At 36.7% G+C, this 17,765-nt stretch overlaps 1 protein-coding gene across 8 annotated transcripts in view; it reads left to right on the top strand.

The window, feature by feature from the left end:
* The first annotated feature begins 2,688 nt into the window (after positions 1 to 2,688).
* Positions 2,689 to 17,765, top strand: part of EXOC1 (exocyst complex component 1) — a 44,827-nt gene continuing 29,750 nt past the window's right edge. For 4 of the 8 annotated variants that reach the window (XM_037034252.1, XM_037034250.1, XM_037034249.1 and 1 more), the window contains exons 1-5: positions 2,689 to 3,000; positions 7,432 to 7,565; positions 10,227 to 10,357; positions 13,417 to 13,576; positions 16,694 to 16,714. In XM_037034252.1, coding sequence (XP_036890147.1) covers positions 7,442 to 7,565; positions 10,227 to 10,357; positions 13,417 to 13,576; positions 16,694 to 16,714 — 436 coding nt within the window. In that variant the 5' untranslated portion in view covers positions 2,689 to 3,000; positions 7,432 to 7,441. The remainder of the gene's footprint in view (positions 3,001 to 7,431; positions 7,566 to 10,226; positions 10,358 to 13,416; positions 13,577 to 16,693; positions 16,715 to 17,765) is intronic. The other 4 variants (XM_037034248.1, XM_037034253.1, XM_037034251.1 and 1 more) reach the window with 2 other exon arrangements.

Below are 17,765 nucleotides of genomic sequence, written 5' to 3'. Positions count from 1 at the left end.
GTCTTGAACTCTGCATTCAAGGGAACCCTGGTGACCAAACCTGGCTCTAGAGAGCAAACCTTCAGTACGGAATTTTGAAAGCTGAGCCTACAAACTGGTCACAAGACAACAGGGAGCCCCTACTGGTTTTATGTGTTTGGTGGTAAATTGCAAGTGGTGATTATCCCTGACATACAGCAACATCACAGTTATTCAATTGTAGCAGATTTGAATGAGGGGCAGACAGAATATGATTCATTGGATTGTATTGAGAATCATGGTAGCAATGATAATTATAAGGCTGACTTTTGTTAACTGCTTTGGAGAGCTTAACAAAAGAAAATGACAGTCACAGTAGGCCAACAGTGAAATCATGGCACATCGTGAAAGAACACTTCTAGGGCGATGCAGTCACTGAGAAGACTGTGCTAAAAATCAGCCCCAGTATATAATTATAAGGGCGGCAGAGATGCAAAGGAGTCTGAATGCACAGACTTGAAACATCACTCATTGTCAATGCCAGTGCCCTACAAGGAAAACGACAGGAGCTTGAGATCTACATACAATATGGATATTTGTGTGGGCATGCCTTAGAGTCTTAATCCCCCAGGTTTTAGTCATCCTCTGTGCCAACAGTCTCCTTTGTCTGGAAATGATACAAAGAAAATATCTGAGGCAAGAGTCTCCTAATATGACCTTATTTTCCTCAATATCCACCCCCATTACTCTCATTGACTTGAGCCAGTAAGCAGCACAACCTGTGTGGGGGACTGCAATCCCTGCTCTAGAAAGAACTAGTCCAGGGTTCCTCAATCTCAGCACTACTGATATTTTGGGCTGGATAATTCTTTGTTGTGGAGGGTTCTCCTGTGTACTAGTTTGTCTAGCAGCATTCCTGTCATCTACCCACATGCTCGTACAATAGAACCCTCCCAGTATCGAGAATCAAAAATGTCTCCAGAGATTACCAAGTGTCCCCTGGGAGTCAAAATCACCCCCAGGTGAGAACCACTGAATGAGACTTACTTAAAGGAATTATAGAACTGGCTGACATGTACCTACAGGAACTAGGGGATTGTGTGTGAGAGTGCACATTTAGAATGTGAAAACAGAGGAATCAGGTTATAAGGCTGGACAGGGGTGAACTTACGACATGGGGCCATTTACCTGTGATTTTTGGATTGAATGTTTTGACAAGAACATCTGGAGTCAGTCCTAACACACAGCCTTGGTAGCTCCTTAAAGCTTGGATATGATGATGGCCTGTGCTAAATGAGATGTCAGAATAATTCTGAATGAACATCGACAAACAAATCAAAAGACTCTGGGAAGCAGGAATGTTAGAATGCATTTATTATGTGAGACTAGAGAGTCACCATTAGAATATGTTTCCCCAGATAAGCTACTGCACGGTTGCTTTGTTTCAGCCTCTACTTGGGGGGAGGGGAGGGGAAAGAGGAGAATTTAATGCTTGGATACATAACTTTGAGACGCTTAACAGACATCCAAGTGGAAATGTTGGGGAGGCAGTGGATATGCAAATTTGGAGTCCAGGGAAGAAGTCCAGGCTTCTGAAATGCCATTCACATCCCAACTTTGAAGAGGCATATAAACATAAACTTTTTTTTAAAAAGGAGACAAAAGCACATACAGTTGTGACATAAAGAGTTTCCACAGTGTTTTGAGATCAAGCAGGAAGGACCTAGGGGGTCTTTATAAAAATAAGATTGAATACAGATTCTGCTCTTAAAAGGGAAGTTATTCGATGAAATTAAAAAGCATTTCAAGTAGCACTGACTAGAACATATTGGTAACAGTAGCAAACATGTCCCTATTTCTGCTGATTTTTCCAACAAATTATATCTTTAGATAAATGCTGAAAGACGCTTTACATAGCTCATTCGTCTCTACCTGGTGAATCCACCCCTGACAGACTGAGTTATCGATTACTAACTCTTTTGCATTCCCAAATTTAGTCTATTTTTTTCTACCTCGGCCGTTGGGTTTACCTCACCAGACTGTATTTTTATCCACCTATTTAATTCTGTCTCCTGATGAGAGTGTGCCCTCTCCTGAGTGTGCCCTCTCTGTCTTTGTAGCTGCAGCACTTAACACAGTGCTTGGCACAGAAGTGGCACGGTTTGTCATGAATGGATCCCTGCAGAACCCTTGAAAAGGACTGCTTTGTGCAGGAGCAAAAAAATCGCTCCTTTTAATTCCCAGCCCACTCTGTCCTGTACCTAATTCTGGGCACTTATTTTGCTTTATTTTATATGTATGCGTGTGTATCTAGCTTAGCCCTACCATCTGTGAACTTCTTCAAAGTAGGATTCATGCCTCAATCATCTCTGCACCTCCTTCGACATAAAACAGCTGCCGAGAATATAGAGTGAATGCAATCACCTGCCTCGCAACCAGCAACATTGGTATCATCTGTGCTTCTCAAAATCAACTGTGCATTGGCGTCACTTCGTTAACACTTAAATAAATTGCTTAAAATATCTGAATAAAGAACTCCCGTAGAGAAAGCAATATCATACAGCACCAAATCCTAGGGTCCGAGGTCAGTCTCCGAGCTACCGAGGTCCCACCACTGCCCGTACTCGACACGCCCCTCCGGCGAGACATGGCCCCGCCTCTCCACGCCCATCACCGCAACTTCTTTCTCTACCGGGTCGACTTCCGGCGTGGCGGTTTGTCACGTGCCCGGATATGGGAAGTGGTGGCTGAATGGCTGCTTCCCGTTCGCTGCTCTATTGAGGGCTGCTCCTTACTAGGGGTGGCACTCCCGCCCCTTCGCGTCTCGGTTTTGGAGGACCTGCCTCGGCACAGCCGGGCTCGGTCCGGCCTTGCGGTAAGCCTTGGGCGGCGGCTGCTCAGTAGCCTCGGCGGAGGCGGACAGTCCAGCGGACAGGCGGGCGCCAGGGTCTCAGGCCGGCTCTTCAGCCCGGTGCTGGCTCGGAACCCGGGGTCCGGTACCTCTCGCTCCAGTTAGGCCTTCCTTCCTTTCCTCGCCCCTGGGTGAGGCGCAGAGTCTGCTCGGAGCACCCCCAGTTTCTTGCTGCCCTGGAGGCACGGAGAGAGCAATCCTCACACATCCCTTAAGGGATCCGCCCATAGGAACCATATTTCATTTGAACAAACGACCCTGATCCTTGGCCCTCAGGACTGGAGGGAGTGACAATGCCTTCCCCTTTTTGTCCAAATACACCCCCCCCCCAATCTCTTTAGTACATTTTCCTGTGTCCGAGCATATTTTGTCCTCTGAAAGACAATGCTCCACGTGCTGAGATGTCTCCATAGCGCACGGGGTCCAACCCACACGGACACTCACATTGACCAGCCGTTTGTCATGCATTGTAATGGTCCGGCTAGATTTAAGGAAACAAGAACCAACACAGAGTAAGCAGTGTCTGACCGCTTGTGGAAGGCGGCCAGACATGGATTCTTAAATCTGGAAAATAGTTTTAAGATCTCTAGTGATGTATTATTCACTGTCTTAACAGACAAGGGCCTTGTAAAGACTGATCACTTGACCCTTGTAATGTAAATGCCATGGAGCCCCTGGTGGTCTCTTCTTGAAAACATCTGTCATAGTCACCGCTGTAACCTGAACAGCGCCTCGCATTTAGTAGACATCAATATTTGTTGATTGAGTGAGGGTCACAGAGTGCCTTTCGTGATGTCTAACTCCTCTATGAGGTATGGCCAGTCCTCTCTTTTTACCATATACTCAGTTACTGCTTTTAATCAAAGAGGGACTGTGATATAAGCATTGTCCACTAATAGTCATTCATTTGACCTCTTTTTACTCTTCGGGCTACCTCAAGAGGTATTTTTTGAGTACCCACTAAGAAAACACAAAACTACACCAAAGTGTGTCTTTTCTCCCTGCCCTTCTGTGTCTCTCTCTCTTCCAAGAGAGTGCCCGAGATGCCCGGAGTTTACCATCTCAGGAAGCAATTTGCAGCAAGTGCTTGATTGGTTAGTAAATACAGTTAAGTGCTATAGCAATTGAGAGGTCAATTCGGATTAATATCTTTATTGAATTAACTTTATGTAAACTATGAAGTATAATCAGGGTTTGGATAGATGATATTCCCTGCATGGAAAAGCGCCTAAGCAAAGATTTGAAGTCTAGAATGAACAACAGGGCTTGGAGTGGAAGGTTTGTATTTGGGAACCTTAGTAAAATGTTGAACAAGGGTATGTTGTGATGAAAGCTGTGTTTTAATATGAGTTAAAACTGTTTGTTGAGGGTTTTGGGGGTGTGGAAACTTGCAAAGAGATAATCAGATACTGTACTGTTACATAAATATAGTCGATATGAATCTGGTTTACCGTGTCGATGGTGAGAACAAAACGGAAGGATAAATTATATGTAGACAAGTGAAAATCAACAGAGTGTGGTAGCAGATTTCATGGTGACAATAGAGGAGGAGAATCAAATACGACATTTTGAACCGAGTGAGAGTTGGAAAGGGGGAACTAAGCTTAGGGAAGCTGTAGTTGTCATGTAATTGGGTGCTGTCATTTTGGTTAATTTGTTAGATGCCTACTACACCCTTGCCAAGTTCTGTTCTACAATGATGAGAAAGACACCATCCTTGTCTCTCAGGAGCTACTTTCAGTGGGGCAGAGATTATGACTAGCTAGAAAGTAGGTTTTAAAGTGCTGTGTTAGCAGAGTAGAGAGGAAATATTAGAGAAATAGAAAGAAATTATTCTCTGTGTGTGACTACTTCACAGATTTTGAGGGATAAGTTGGACTTTCCCAGGGAGAAAAGCATTCCAGAAAATGAAAATTGCATTAACAAAACACCGAGATAGAAAAGTAAGCTGGCCAGTATCCCATGTGGCTTGGGGATAGGGTGGAGTAGAGCTTTTAACACAGTGTGTAGGCCCTAGAACAAGGACATTCAGTAATAGGCGGAATGGAGGTTAAGATGTACAGAAATGGAAAAGAAAGCGGTTGGTGAAAGTTGTACTTCATGGCTTCTATATTCTCTGCAGAGTAGAAGGTGGAGTCATTTGCTGAGAGGGAGGAGGCTCACGCTAGGGCTGGGAGTTGGAAAAGAGAAATAAGGGTTTACAACCACACTGATGCGGAATAGGAAGAGGCATCATCAAAGGAAGCGTTAAAGATTGCTGAACAACACTGAAAGACTAGATGTTTGTAATGAATGCAGGGAAGAAGGACATGTGGTATTTTTAAGTGGCATGTAGTAGCCCCAGAGAAGTGGGCAAAGAAAGTTTATGGAGATTTATAAACAGGGCAAACTGGCCTGCAGAGTAAGGTAATCGAAGGGGTAGTGTGAGGGTAGAGAAATGAACACTGCTTCCAGGCCAGAGTGGAAAAGAAGCTCAGAGAGGTCAGATGGACAAAGAAAACAGGAAACAGGGAGGTCAGAAGACTAGAGGCTGAGATGAGGTGAAAGGGGGAAGATCTGATTTTTGTGAGAAAAGCAATTTTTTGAGTTGGAGCAAAGATATGATTTTCACAGATTGAGTAAAATAGGAGAAATCTAGTTTACAAAAGTGTCTCCTCTTAGAAAATTTTGTATTGCAAAAATTCATTCTAAGTCATTTATTTAAAACTTGTAATTCATTCATTTTTTCCATAGAAATGGTGTTAGAAGTTAATTTCCTAAGCAAGCTCACATATATGAAATACATTTGCATTGGAAAATAGTAATATGTGTAACACTATATATATATTCAAAAAATAAAATTGAGAAGAGATTTTAAAAAATATTTAACTTAAGCTGATATTTTAGAAAGATGTTGAATTACATGCAAAAAAGGTAAGTGGAAACCCATTTTTTATAACAGTCCTATTGAGACAGAATTCATATACCATAAAATTCACCCTTTTCCAGTGTATAATTCAGTGTTTTTTAGTATATGCCACTACTATCTAATTCAAGGATATTTCATCACACAAAAAAGAAACCCCATACCCATTAGCAGGCACTCCTCATTCCTCATTGAGCTAGTCCCTGGCAACCAGAAATCATTCTGTGTCTGGATTTGTCTACTTCACATTTTATGTAAGTGGAATCATAAAGTATGTGGCCCTTTGTACCTGGCTTCCTTCACTTAGTATGCTTTTAGGATTTATCAACATTTTAGCATCTATATATTGTAGTGTAGCATCCCTACATTGTTCCTTTTTATGTCTGAATAATATTACACTGTATGGATAATATGTCAGTTTGTTACATCAGTTTATCAGTTATGGATATTAGAGTTTCCACTTTTTGACTATTGTGATACTGCTGTGACCATGTGCAAGTTTTTGTGTAGACATAAGTTTTCAGTTCTCTTGAGTATATACGTAGGAGTGGAATCGCTGGATCATATGTTAACTCTGTATTCAACTTTTTGAGGAATTGCTAAACTATTTTTTAAAGTGGTTAACCATTTTACAACCACAGTATGAAAGTTCCCTTTTCTCCACATCTCTACCAACAATTGTCTTTTAACTTTTAGCCATCCCAGTGGGTGTAAAGTATCTCATTGTGGTTTTGGTTTGCATTTCTGTAATGTTAGTGAGGTAGAGTATCATTCATGTGCTTAAAATCCTTTGCTCTGCCCTGGCTGGTGTGGCTCACTGGGTTGACTGCCAGCCTGTGAACCGAAGGTTGCTGGTTGGATTCCTAGGGCACATGCCTGGGTTGTGGGCCAGATCTCCAGTAGGAGGTGCATAAGAGGCAACCACACATTGATGTTTCTCTCCCTCTCTTTCTCCCTACCTCCCCCTTTCTCTAAAAATAAATAAAATTGGCTCTGGCTGGCGTAGCTCAGTGGATTGAGCGTGGGCCTGCAAACCACAGGATCGTGGTTCAATTCCCAGTCAGGGCACATGCCTGGGTTGCAGGCCAGTTCCCAGCAGGGGACTCATGAGAGGCAACCATACATTGAAACTTCTCTCCTTCCCTTCCCCTCTAAAGATAAATAAATAAAATCTTTAAAAAAATAATAAAATAAAAATAAAAATAAATAAAATCTAGGGGTGGCGTGGAAAAAAATCTAAAAAAAAATTTTTTAAATCATTTGCTCAGTCTTTAATTGCATTATTTGTCCTTCTTAAGTTGTAATTGAGTGGTAAAAGTTCTTTATGTAGAAAATGTATATTTAAACATTGAACATGGGTTTTTAATTTTTTTCTTTTTTTGTATTGTAATATTTGTATTGTAAGTCTTTTTTTTGGGTATTGTAATATTTGATGAATACCTCCAAAGATTTTAGAGTTTGACAACACCACCAGCTCTCTAGTTTCTTTTCCAAATATACTGCTTTTTATATTATGATGTAAGTGTATTAATGCATGAAATAATTTTTCCTGGGATTATTAGCCATAAATAAGGTAATTTTTTTATCATAAATGGAAACATGTAAGAGAGAATGATTTTGAGAATGAGCTTAATATCTATATTCCCAATCTTTTCAGCTGAGTGAAGATGACAGCAATCAAACATGCATTACAGAGAGACATTTTTACACCAAATGATGAGCGCCTGCTGAGTATTGTCAATGTCTGCAAAGCAGGAAAAAAGAAAAAGAATTGTTTTTTATGTGCCACAGGTGGGTATTTAGTAAGAAAAAGTTCTTGTTTGGCATTATTTTACTCCTTAGTGAACTTTTCCTTCTCGTTTTAAAACATAATTGGAAAAACTGTTGGGCCAGCAAATACATTTTTTAATTGTTTGAAATTAAATATTCAATAGATATAAAAGAATTTCTATCTCACATATAAGGTATAATTGGGTTTTAATGTATTGTTAATATTTTCAATGTGGTAGGTGTGAAAGAGTATTTTGTTGTGGTTTTAAATTGCATTTCCTTAATTAATAATGAGGTTGAGCCTCCTTTTACAAATAGCCATTTGGCTTCCTTGTCTAAGAAATTTTGCCTCTTAAGGCCTTTTGCTCATTTTTCTATTGTGTTGGTTGTCCTTTTACTGATTTTTTTTAAATTCTTCATATAATCTGGATACTAAGCTTTTATTATTTCTATGTATCCAAGTTTGTGGCTTGTGCTTTCAATTTTTATGATGTTTTTTAATGAAATTTATTGTTATTTTTAAGTGTCNTGTATTGTTAATATTTTCAATGTGGTAGGTGTGAAAGAGTATTTTGTTGTGGTTTTAAATTGCATTTCCTTAATTAATAATGAGGTTGAGCCTCATTTTACAAATAGCCATTTGGCTTCCTTGTCTAAGAAATTTTGCCTCTTAAGGCCTTTTGCTCATTTTTCTATTGTGTTGGTTGTCCTTTTACTGATTTTTTTAAAATTCTTCATATAATCTGGATACTAAGCTTTTATTATTTCTATGTATCCAAGTTTGTGGCTTGTGCTTTCAATTTTTATGATGTTTTTTAATGAAATTTATTGTTATTTTTAAGTGTCATCATCATATTTTATATATTTATTTATATATATATTTATTGTTATTCGGTTACATTTGTCCCGCCTTTTTCCCTATTGCTCTCCCCTGGTGGTCAAATTAATCAATCTTATATTTTATGGCTTCCCCTTTTTGTGTTTTACCTAGGATATCCTTTTCTGACCTGGATAATAAAAGTATTCACCTTCGTTATCTTCTGAAAATTTTACAATTTTACCTTCCACATTTTAGTCTTTAATTTACCTGTGTCCATGTTTGTAGTGATGTGAGTGTATCTGTTTCTGAGTTCTTTCTTATATCTGATTTTAATTTTGTCTTGTTTCCGTTCTTTATTCTTTCACCTAAGTTTTAGAATCCACTTGTCAAGTTCCCGATTCTGTTGGGATTTTGACTGGGATTATTTTGAATCTGTAGTTCCTTTGGAGAGAACTTGCATTTTGAATTGAGTGTTGTCCATCAACATGGTGCAGTTCTCCATTTATCTGGGTCTTCTTTAATGTCTTTCAGTAAGGTTTATGGTTTTAAGAGCTTTGTGCGTGTGTTATATTTTTACCTAGGTATTTTGTTATTCCTAGATTTTTTGATACTATCATAATAATAACTCATTAGCAGTAATACATTTTTAAGACTTTACTTTTTAGAACACTTTTAAGTTTACAACAAAATTGAGAGGGAGATAGAGATTTCCCATGTACCCCATCCTTGCCCCCATGTATACATAGCCTCTCCCTTTATTAATACCACTCACAACAGTAGAACATTTGTTACCAAGAATGGATGTGGTTATTTACATTGACACATCACAGTCACCCAAAGTCCATAGGGTTCACGCTTGGTATTGTACTTTCTATAGTTTTGGATAATGTATAGTGATATATATCCATCATTAAAGTATTATACAGAGTATTTTTGCTGCCCTAAAAGTCCTCTGTGCATTCTGCCTGTTCATCTCCTTCATCCCTGGCAATCACTGGTCTTTTTACTCTCTCCATAGTGTTGCCTTTTCCTGAATGTCATATAGTGGGACTCACACAGTATATTGCCTACTCACAGTTTCTTTCATTTAGTAACTGGTATTTAAGGGTCCTCCATGTCTTTTTCTGGCTTGATACTTCATTTCTTTTTAGTCCAAATAACACCATTGTCTGGATATACCACAGTTTATCCACTCACTACTGAAGGACATCTTGGTTGCTTCCAAGTTTTGGCAATTATAAATAAAGAAGCTATAAACATATGTATGCAGGTTTTGGGACAGATGTAGGTGTTTCAGCTCCTCAAAGGAGCACAGTGGCTAGATTGTATGGTTGGAGGATGTTCAGTTTTGTAAGAAACCTAGAAACTTTTCCAAAGTGGCTGTACCATTTGCATTTCTACCAGGAATGCATGAGAGTTCCCGTTGCTTCACATCCTCGTCAGCATTTGGTGTGTCAGATTTGGTGTGTCAGATTTTGGCCACACTGATAGGCGTGTAGTTATCTTACTGTTGTTTTAATTTGTGGAGCTTCTTTTCATATACTTCTTTGTGATCCATGTCTCCTCTTTGGTGAAGTGTCTGTCAAGGTCTTTGGCCCATTTTTTAATCAGATATTTTTTCTTATTGTTGAGTTTTAAGTGTTTTATTTCTCAAAGAATCTGCCACTAACCCCCTAGTATGATTTAGAATTTTTCATTAGTATTCTGAACATTCCTAGCTCATAGTATTTGTTATGAAATATTGCTCCTTTTTTAGTATTGTATACAGCCACCTGATAACTATATTTGCAATGAGTGATGAATGAATGAAAAATGAATAAGTGAATAATATTTCTAATGAAAGTGTGTTTTTCATTCAACAGTGACAACTGAACGTCCCGTGCAAGTGAAGGTGGTCAAAGTGAAGAAATCTGATAAAGGAGATTTCTACAAAAGGCAGATTGCTTGGGCCCTTCGAGACCTTGCTGTGGTAGATGCCAAGGATGCTATTAAAGTATGTTTATTTAATTTATTTCAACCTGGGTTCAAAAGTATCTTTCATTTCATACCATAATATCATATTTTTTAAATGGAAGGTCAGCTTTTTAAAGATTTTATTTTTATTTATATTTAGAGAGAGAAGAAGGGAAGGAGAGAAACATCAATGTGTTTGCCCCTCGTGTGCCCCCAAGTGGGGACTTGGCCTGCAACCCAGGCATGTGCCCTGACTGGGAATCAAACCAGGGGCACTTTGGTTCGCAGCCCGCGCTCAATCCACTGAGCTACGCCAGCCAGGGCGTAATAATGTCTTTTAAAATGCCCTCAGCTTGTTGTTTTGTGACCTTTGGTCCACTAACTAACCAAGAATTCATCTAAACTGTATCATTCAACCTTCCATTCTTCCACTCCTAAGTCTTATACTACTGAAAATAAGTACATATGTATGTTTGTTTCATTTTTGCTTTCTTGAATGACAGTTATGTTTATGCACAAGCTACATAAACTACAGCAAAATAATCTTGACTCTGTACATTTCTGTATTTAAGTCAGGTATACTTAGTATGAAATCCACAAATTAGTACATAGTTTAAAGCGGTATGTTGTGAGTGGCTTTTAAAAAATCGTTTTTCCAGTAAAAACTAGTTTAACAGTCTCTCTTAGTCCTCACCTCACATTGATTCACCAGCTCAGGCAACCAAGCTGGCCTTTTGAGACCATGGTCTGATGACTGTGGTGCAGGTGAAGTGACTTACACACCTTATTTTAATGAGTTTAAAGAATAAGCTATAGGGATGTAAATCTTACACCTTTCATTTTAGCCATATGCAAACTCCAAGAAAGTTGAATAAAATGGTAATCATATTGAAGGATTCCTGACAATTCAGCTCTTTTCACAGCAATACCTTTTTCAAAGAAATTAAGTAGAGCTCCTCTGTTAGGTGCTTCCCCCTCCTCATCCTCTCTAAGCCCGTCCCTCAGCTTCCTCCACAGCCCAAAGGCACCTCCAGAGTTCCAGGGAATGCTTGGAACCACAGCCACCGGACCGGTACTGTTGATGAGGCTAATTGCCTCTAATATCAGAGGCTTATATTAAAGGTCATTACAAGTCTGGTGCATTTATTAAAGAGGCTCAAAGAAGTACAGACCACCTTTGTAGAGCATCTGATAGCATGAGGTTCTGGTTTTACTCTGACTGTGTGCAAACCTGTCAGAGGAACTGAAAGCTGGACAAAATGACAGATGGCTGAGTCAGGTGCAGAATTTTTAAATGAAGCAAAAACAAGTTTAGGAGAGCCCTGCGTATCTGTAGAATTCAGATTTCTTTCAAATATAGAGAATGCTTTTTCTATAAGTATTTTAAGCAAACTGGGCCTTTGCTTTTATCCCTAGGGAGCACCCAATTTTTAGAAAAATGTGGAACCAGGGTTTGGTACATGCTTTGAGTGTATGTGTATGCATGTATTTGGAAAGAAAATTAAAATGGGATTTTAAAAAATCTTTAATAAATTATTTAAAAAGTAATTTCTGTTACCATGGGAGTGGATCAAGAGTAGAAACTTCTGGCAGGTTTGTGTTTAGGAGAAAATACTTTAAGAGCTTTATAGAAACACACCTTTATTTAAAGTCTTTTTTCTTCATTAGTTTTGCACTTCATAACCCCATTGAGTTGCATAATTTGCTAACTTGGCTAAATGCTTATTCGAATGCTTTCTCACAGATGATGCCTCATTGCTGACGTGCTTAATGGATTTTTTTTCCATTTTATGTAGGTACCCTGATGTGTGTATGCTATATATGGATATCAAACATAAAATTTTTATACAGAGCCTGATATTAGCCATTTAGTATCACACATTGATTTGTGTTAGTGTTGCCACTGGAGCACTCAGCTTGGTTTATGGCATGGGAAATATTCCCAGGGAAGGGACCATTTCCCATCAAGTTTCATATTAGTTGCAAATACTCTTAGATTTTTTGGTAAATAATAAGGCAACTACCTTTTCATTGTAAATACAGGTTATTAATCTTTTGACACTCAATTTAGCTTATTGAGCTATAAATTAAATTAGTAGTTCTGTGCTAGTTTGATATATATGATTATAGCATGTATAGGTCAAATCCTTATTTATAAAGTATCCCAAATGTTCACAGCCAAAATCTGATATAACTTCCCTTACCTTTAAGATCTTAATTCACATTTTGTTCCCCCTTAAGTAGCACTTTAAATTAATTAAGTATATTACTAGCCTTCTTTAGAATATTAAGAACATTCAAGCCTATTTTTTAATTCTTTGGATGTGAAGAAAAGTATATGTCCATATGTTTTCATTTTTTTATATAGTAGTCAAGTAGTTCTACATTCAGAGGTGAATTAGGCTGGCATGAAATTGTTGCTGTAATGTGGCTGAAGAGACATGCATAGAGCATGTGCAGTTTCTTCTCATCAGTTGAACTTTTCTTTTGACTTTTGAGACACCTGTAATCATTCTTTACAGGTATCTCAGATTGAAAACAGTTAGAGGCAATCTGCTTTTTATAGATATGTTCTGGAAAACCATACTAGGATATAGATTGTATTTTTTTCTCATATGTGATAATGAGAAGATATATTCTTTATCAAGGAATTAGTGTCAAGTCATAGTTATGAATTACGATAATAATTCATTATCAAAGAAGAAATGTAATTCTAAAACCCCAAGGCAATTTAAAAAGAAAAATCAGGTCCACATCAAAACTAGAGACCATTGTCATTTTACAGATTAGGAAGCTGAGACACAAAGTTGTTAAGTAGACATCCTGTACTTTTACTCATATACTTCAGGGGGATGGGAAGGAAATTATCAAAACACTGTATTTTTTTTTATCCAGCTTGTTTTGGGAGGTAAATAACATTTGTGCTATAAATTGGATTTTCTGAGCCATTCTCTGTGAGTCACTTAGCTGATTTTTAATGGTGATTTGTTTTTTTCAAGAACAGCTTCAGCTTTCTTTTGTTTTATCAAAATGTACATTTTACGATACTGGAAATGGGATATGATATACTGGCAACCATATCTTGTGTTTTTATTTCAGGAAAATCCTGAATTTGATTTACATTTTGAAAAAATATATAAATGGGTTGCCAGCAGCACTGCTGAAAAGAATGCATTTATTTCATGCATTTGGAAGTTGAATCAGCGCTATCTCCGGAAGAAAATTGACTTTGTCAATGTCAGTTCACAGCTTCTGGAAGGTAAAGTTAAGTAAAAAGGTACATGTGAAATCCAGGGTATCTCTAACTGAATATATGGTTTGACACTATTCAAAGTAATTAAAACACTTTTTGTAAAGGAATTTAAAAATAATTTTATTGGAAAAGTGATGATTGTTCCTTATAGAAAATTGATATATTGTTAAATAAATAAAAATCACATATGAACTTAATGCTCAGAAATAACACTTTGCTAGAATTTTTCTAGTCTTCTCTGTGCACATTTAAATAAAGAAATTTACATTGTTTCCTATTTTTTAAATAACACTTTGCTAGAATTTTTCTAGTCTTCTCTGTGCACATTTAAATAAAGAAATTTACATTGTTTCCTATTTTTTCATACAATGTATTGAACATTTTCTATGTTATTAAATACTTACCCAACATTGTTTTTAATAGCACCATAGTATTCTATTGTATTAGTTTATTTATGATTTATTTTTAATTTTCTAGTCTTTGCTTATTTTAAAAACTCTGAGATTAATGTCTTGTGGTTATATTTTTGTGCAGAGTGTAGGTGTAGTGGTTATGAACACCACTCTGGAGGGAGACTGCCTGAGTTCAAATCCTGGCTTTGTCACTTCCTAGCTCTGTGACTTTGGTTATTCTGTGTTTTAGGGTCCCTTATCTCAAAAATGTAGATAATATCTGTCCCAGGGGCATCAAACTCATTTTCTCTGGGGGCCACATCAGCCTGGTGGTTGCCTTTAAAGGGCCAAATATAATTTCAACTCCTTAACTGTTAAGGAGTAGTTGTATTTATACAGTCCTAAAATTATTTTGGCCCTTTGAAGGCAACTGTGAGGCTGATGTGGCCCCCAGTGAAAATGAGTTTGACAGCCCTGATCTACCCCATAGGATTATTGTGAGGCTTAAATTACTTAACATTTGAACATGATGAGAGCAATGCCAGACATATATTAAGTACTCAATAAATATTAGTTATTGTCAGGATAAAATTGTTAGACATGAAGTTAATTAGGATAACTTTGATCAGTCTGTCTTCAGGAATGTTACTAAAAATTATATTTTGTTTTACAAGATAAAAGCTCTGTTAATTATTGAAAATATATTAAGTTTTACTCTTAAAATTTCTTTCATAGAGATATAAACGTGGTAAGAAAATGGTTCTGTATGCTTTGTAGATGCAATTTGTGTTGTATTCTTTACCTCAAAGAAAGCAGTGGAAAGAACAGAGTTGTTGCTCTTCTTAGTGGATGAAAAAACGTTGGATTAGTCCTAAATTATATATTAGAAAGAAAACTTAAATTTGTCCTAAGTTGTATATTAATTCTTAAAAATAGCTCCTATTTTTTGTGGTGGAAACATCTGAAATTGCCTGTACTCAACCAGCCTGACCTGTAAAAACAGTAGTTTCAGGTGCTTCAAACTATTTTCTTAGTCACTTGCCTTTGTCTTCTCTGTGTTCTTTTACTTATTTCTTTGTTTGGTCATGGATCTTTATCTCCTTAAATTTAGTATTCTTTTTCGTTAGTTATAAATTAGTGAGCTTGATACTGGTTTCAGGCCTAATGCTTGGAACTGGCAGGGGCAAGTCCCATCTGCCAGGCCCTGCGCTCCTCCCCCAGGGAGGCGGGGCTTCTGTAGGAGCCCTCAGGGCCGTCCTCTCACCAACACTGCAGCCCAGGGTCTTGGGGATGGAGGGTGTGGAGGAAATAACCTTCAGAAATTTAAGGCAGATTTTCATGCCTTGAATAGTGGTTTGACTTTTTTTAATGCCATTTATTTATTTTTACCATTTCAGGGTTGAACATTCTGTTAAGTGATTTAAAAGCAGGCTGTCTTGTTTTCAAGTATTCTGTATTCATTGTATTATTTATATTATATAAATAGTATAATATTATATTATTATATTGTATTTATTATATTTATTGTATTGTTTTCAAGTATTATGTATTTCAAGTATTATGTTATTTATTGCCTAAAATGTATTTTAAACCAATGTATTATATTAAATCAACAATATGGGAAAATATATCCCCTACCTATATTTACCTCATTAAGAAATATTACCAAAACCAAAGAGTATTACTGCTATTGAGATTGAAGCGTCCAGCTTTAAAAAAAAGACAATTTAATTTTTCAGGGCCTAAAACAGAGGTGAAGACATTTTCATTTTTATAAATATTTAACCATATTGAGATCAATTTTAAGAATACTGAGATCTTTAAGGATCTCATTTTGAAAATTACTTTGTGTAAATCAAATAACCACTGGTTTGGTTTAGTGGAGTTCAGAGAGTAGTTTTCTTTAAGTTTACATACCTGTTTTAATGTTTTACTGGACTTGAAACTCATGGCTGTTAATTCCCATTAAAAAAAATAGATGTCTCTAAGCTTTGGGTGATGTTAGAAAACAAATGATCACTATCTCCTTTTATTTGCTCATTGTGAATGTTAGCAGCGGTGACTTCAGTAGTTTTTATTGGTGACAGTTGAATGTTCATGCTAATAATTTGGGCTTCTCAGCAGAACAGATTTTTAAAAGAGGACTTTGTTAGCAGTTAAAGTTTTTATTTGTCCTTTTCTGTGTCATTTTTGTAACTAGATTTTTAAAAAAATCTTTGACTTGAATAGTTCAGTGCCAGCTTGAACTGATATATTGTGTGTTTTCTAATTGCTTCAATTTTGTCCTTTTTAACAGTGTTTTATGACTAATCCATTGTGAGGGTGTGTTAGTCCCAGTAAAAGTTGCAGGGCCCTGAATGACAATAACTGACTAAATGCTTAGTCACAACTGACCTAAAATAATCCCCAGGAAGTGATCTGTTTCCCAGTTTTGTCCTCCAAGGACTAGTCAGTACTGTTACTTAAAAGACTTAGAGAAACTAGAAAGATTTGTTGTATTTTTAGTAAGTGTCAGAAAATGAATAAGAAAAGTGAACTCTGGAAATTTGGCTTCTCATGGATCTTTCCACTTTGTAGTTAATTCTGACATTGTCTTTTACACCTTGATTTAGCATGAAGTGTAAATGAAATATGGGTAGTATTTAAAAAATTTAAACCTGTGTACTTTTCTACCCAGCTAATATTCTTTGCTTGCTTTCCTCTGCTTTTTTCATACCTTTTTACTCTCCAGAACTGCCTAAAGTTACAGAAGGTGCGTAACACCTTTTCTTCTTATTCTATATATTTTTATTACTTGCCATTGTTATGTACTGTTGGTTGCATATTTTATGAAATTGTGTTTAGGGACAACTTCATTACTACAAAATCCATACCATAATAAAATTAATGATATTATTAATTATTAACTTCCAAAGTATTGTTTCATGGGAGAGAAAATACTTCTTCTGAAGCTGTTTAACTTCTAAAGTTTAAAGTTACAAACTTCAAAATTTTTTGTTTATTTTAAATATCTACTTGTGTAAAGAGCTGCACTGAATGTTTTGGGTAATCCCTACTCCCTAGTGGCTAATGAGTTGTCACACGTGAAGTGGATCATTTCCACAGTGAACTGAAATGAACTCATTCCAAGGTCAAGGAGCTTGGTGATGTCGCTCAAAAGAACTTAGATTTATATACTGTAATCTGCAATTGCCAAAAGTTTTAGTGTCCTCCTTTTTTTTTTTTTCTTTCTGGGACATTATCTAAATCTGCCTAATTATCAGTTCTTAAGAGTAAATCCTTTCTCACTTTGAAATTACTGGGTTTTGTTCTAGGACAAATTAATATATGTTAAGTCACGTTGAATGTAGATTCATTTTTATAGAAAATAATGAATATTTAAAGCATCCAGAATTTGTGATTTGAATCATGTCCCATTAAATTTATGAAAATCTGTAATTTTATTTAGAGATTCATTTAGGGGATAAAAATTATTTTTTCCGTTTCACCTCTTTTAACCTCAAGCTTTATATAAACTCTCACATGCTGAGTATATTCAAAAATTGAACTGAAACATTTATCTAGAAAGTACCTCAGATTTGACCTTTAGAAGCATGAAGGCCTGTGTAAATTTCTGAAATTTCACACAGCAGGTTGTTGTTGCTCTTTTTACTATAGAGTTGTTGAGAAAGCTTCTGTAGCTGATCTGTAGAAATTTTATCAATTCATGTGAAATTTTTTTAACAAAAAAAGAAATTCAGATAATATTTTCAGTGCCCCAAATAAATTGTGAATTGTGGATGCATTTTTCATTTCAATTAAAC

Source organism: Sturnira hondurensis, unplaced genomic scaffold (assembly GCF_014824575.4).
Source record: "Sturnira hondurensis isolate 20B ecotype Veracruz unplaced genomic scaffold, ASM1482457v3 Scaffold0022017, whole genome shotgun sequence".
Classification (NCBI taxonomy): Eukaryota; Metazoa; Chordata; class Mammalia; order Chiroptera; family Phyllostomidae; genus Sturnira; species Sturnira hondurensis.
The sequence above is the reverse complement of the archived record's forward strand: the minus strand, read 5'-3'. Positions and strand labels throughout refer to the sequence as shown.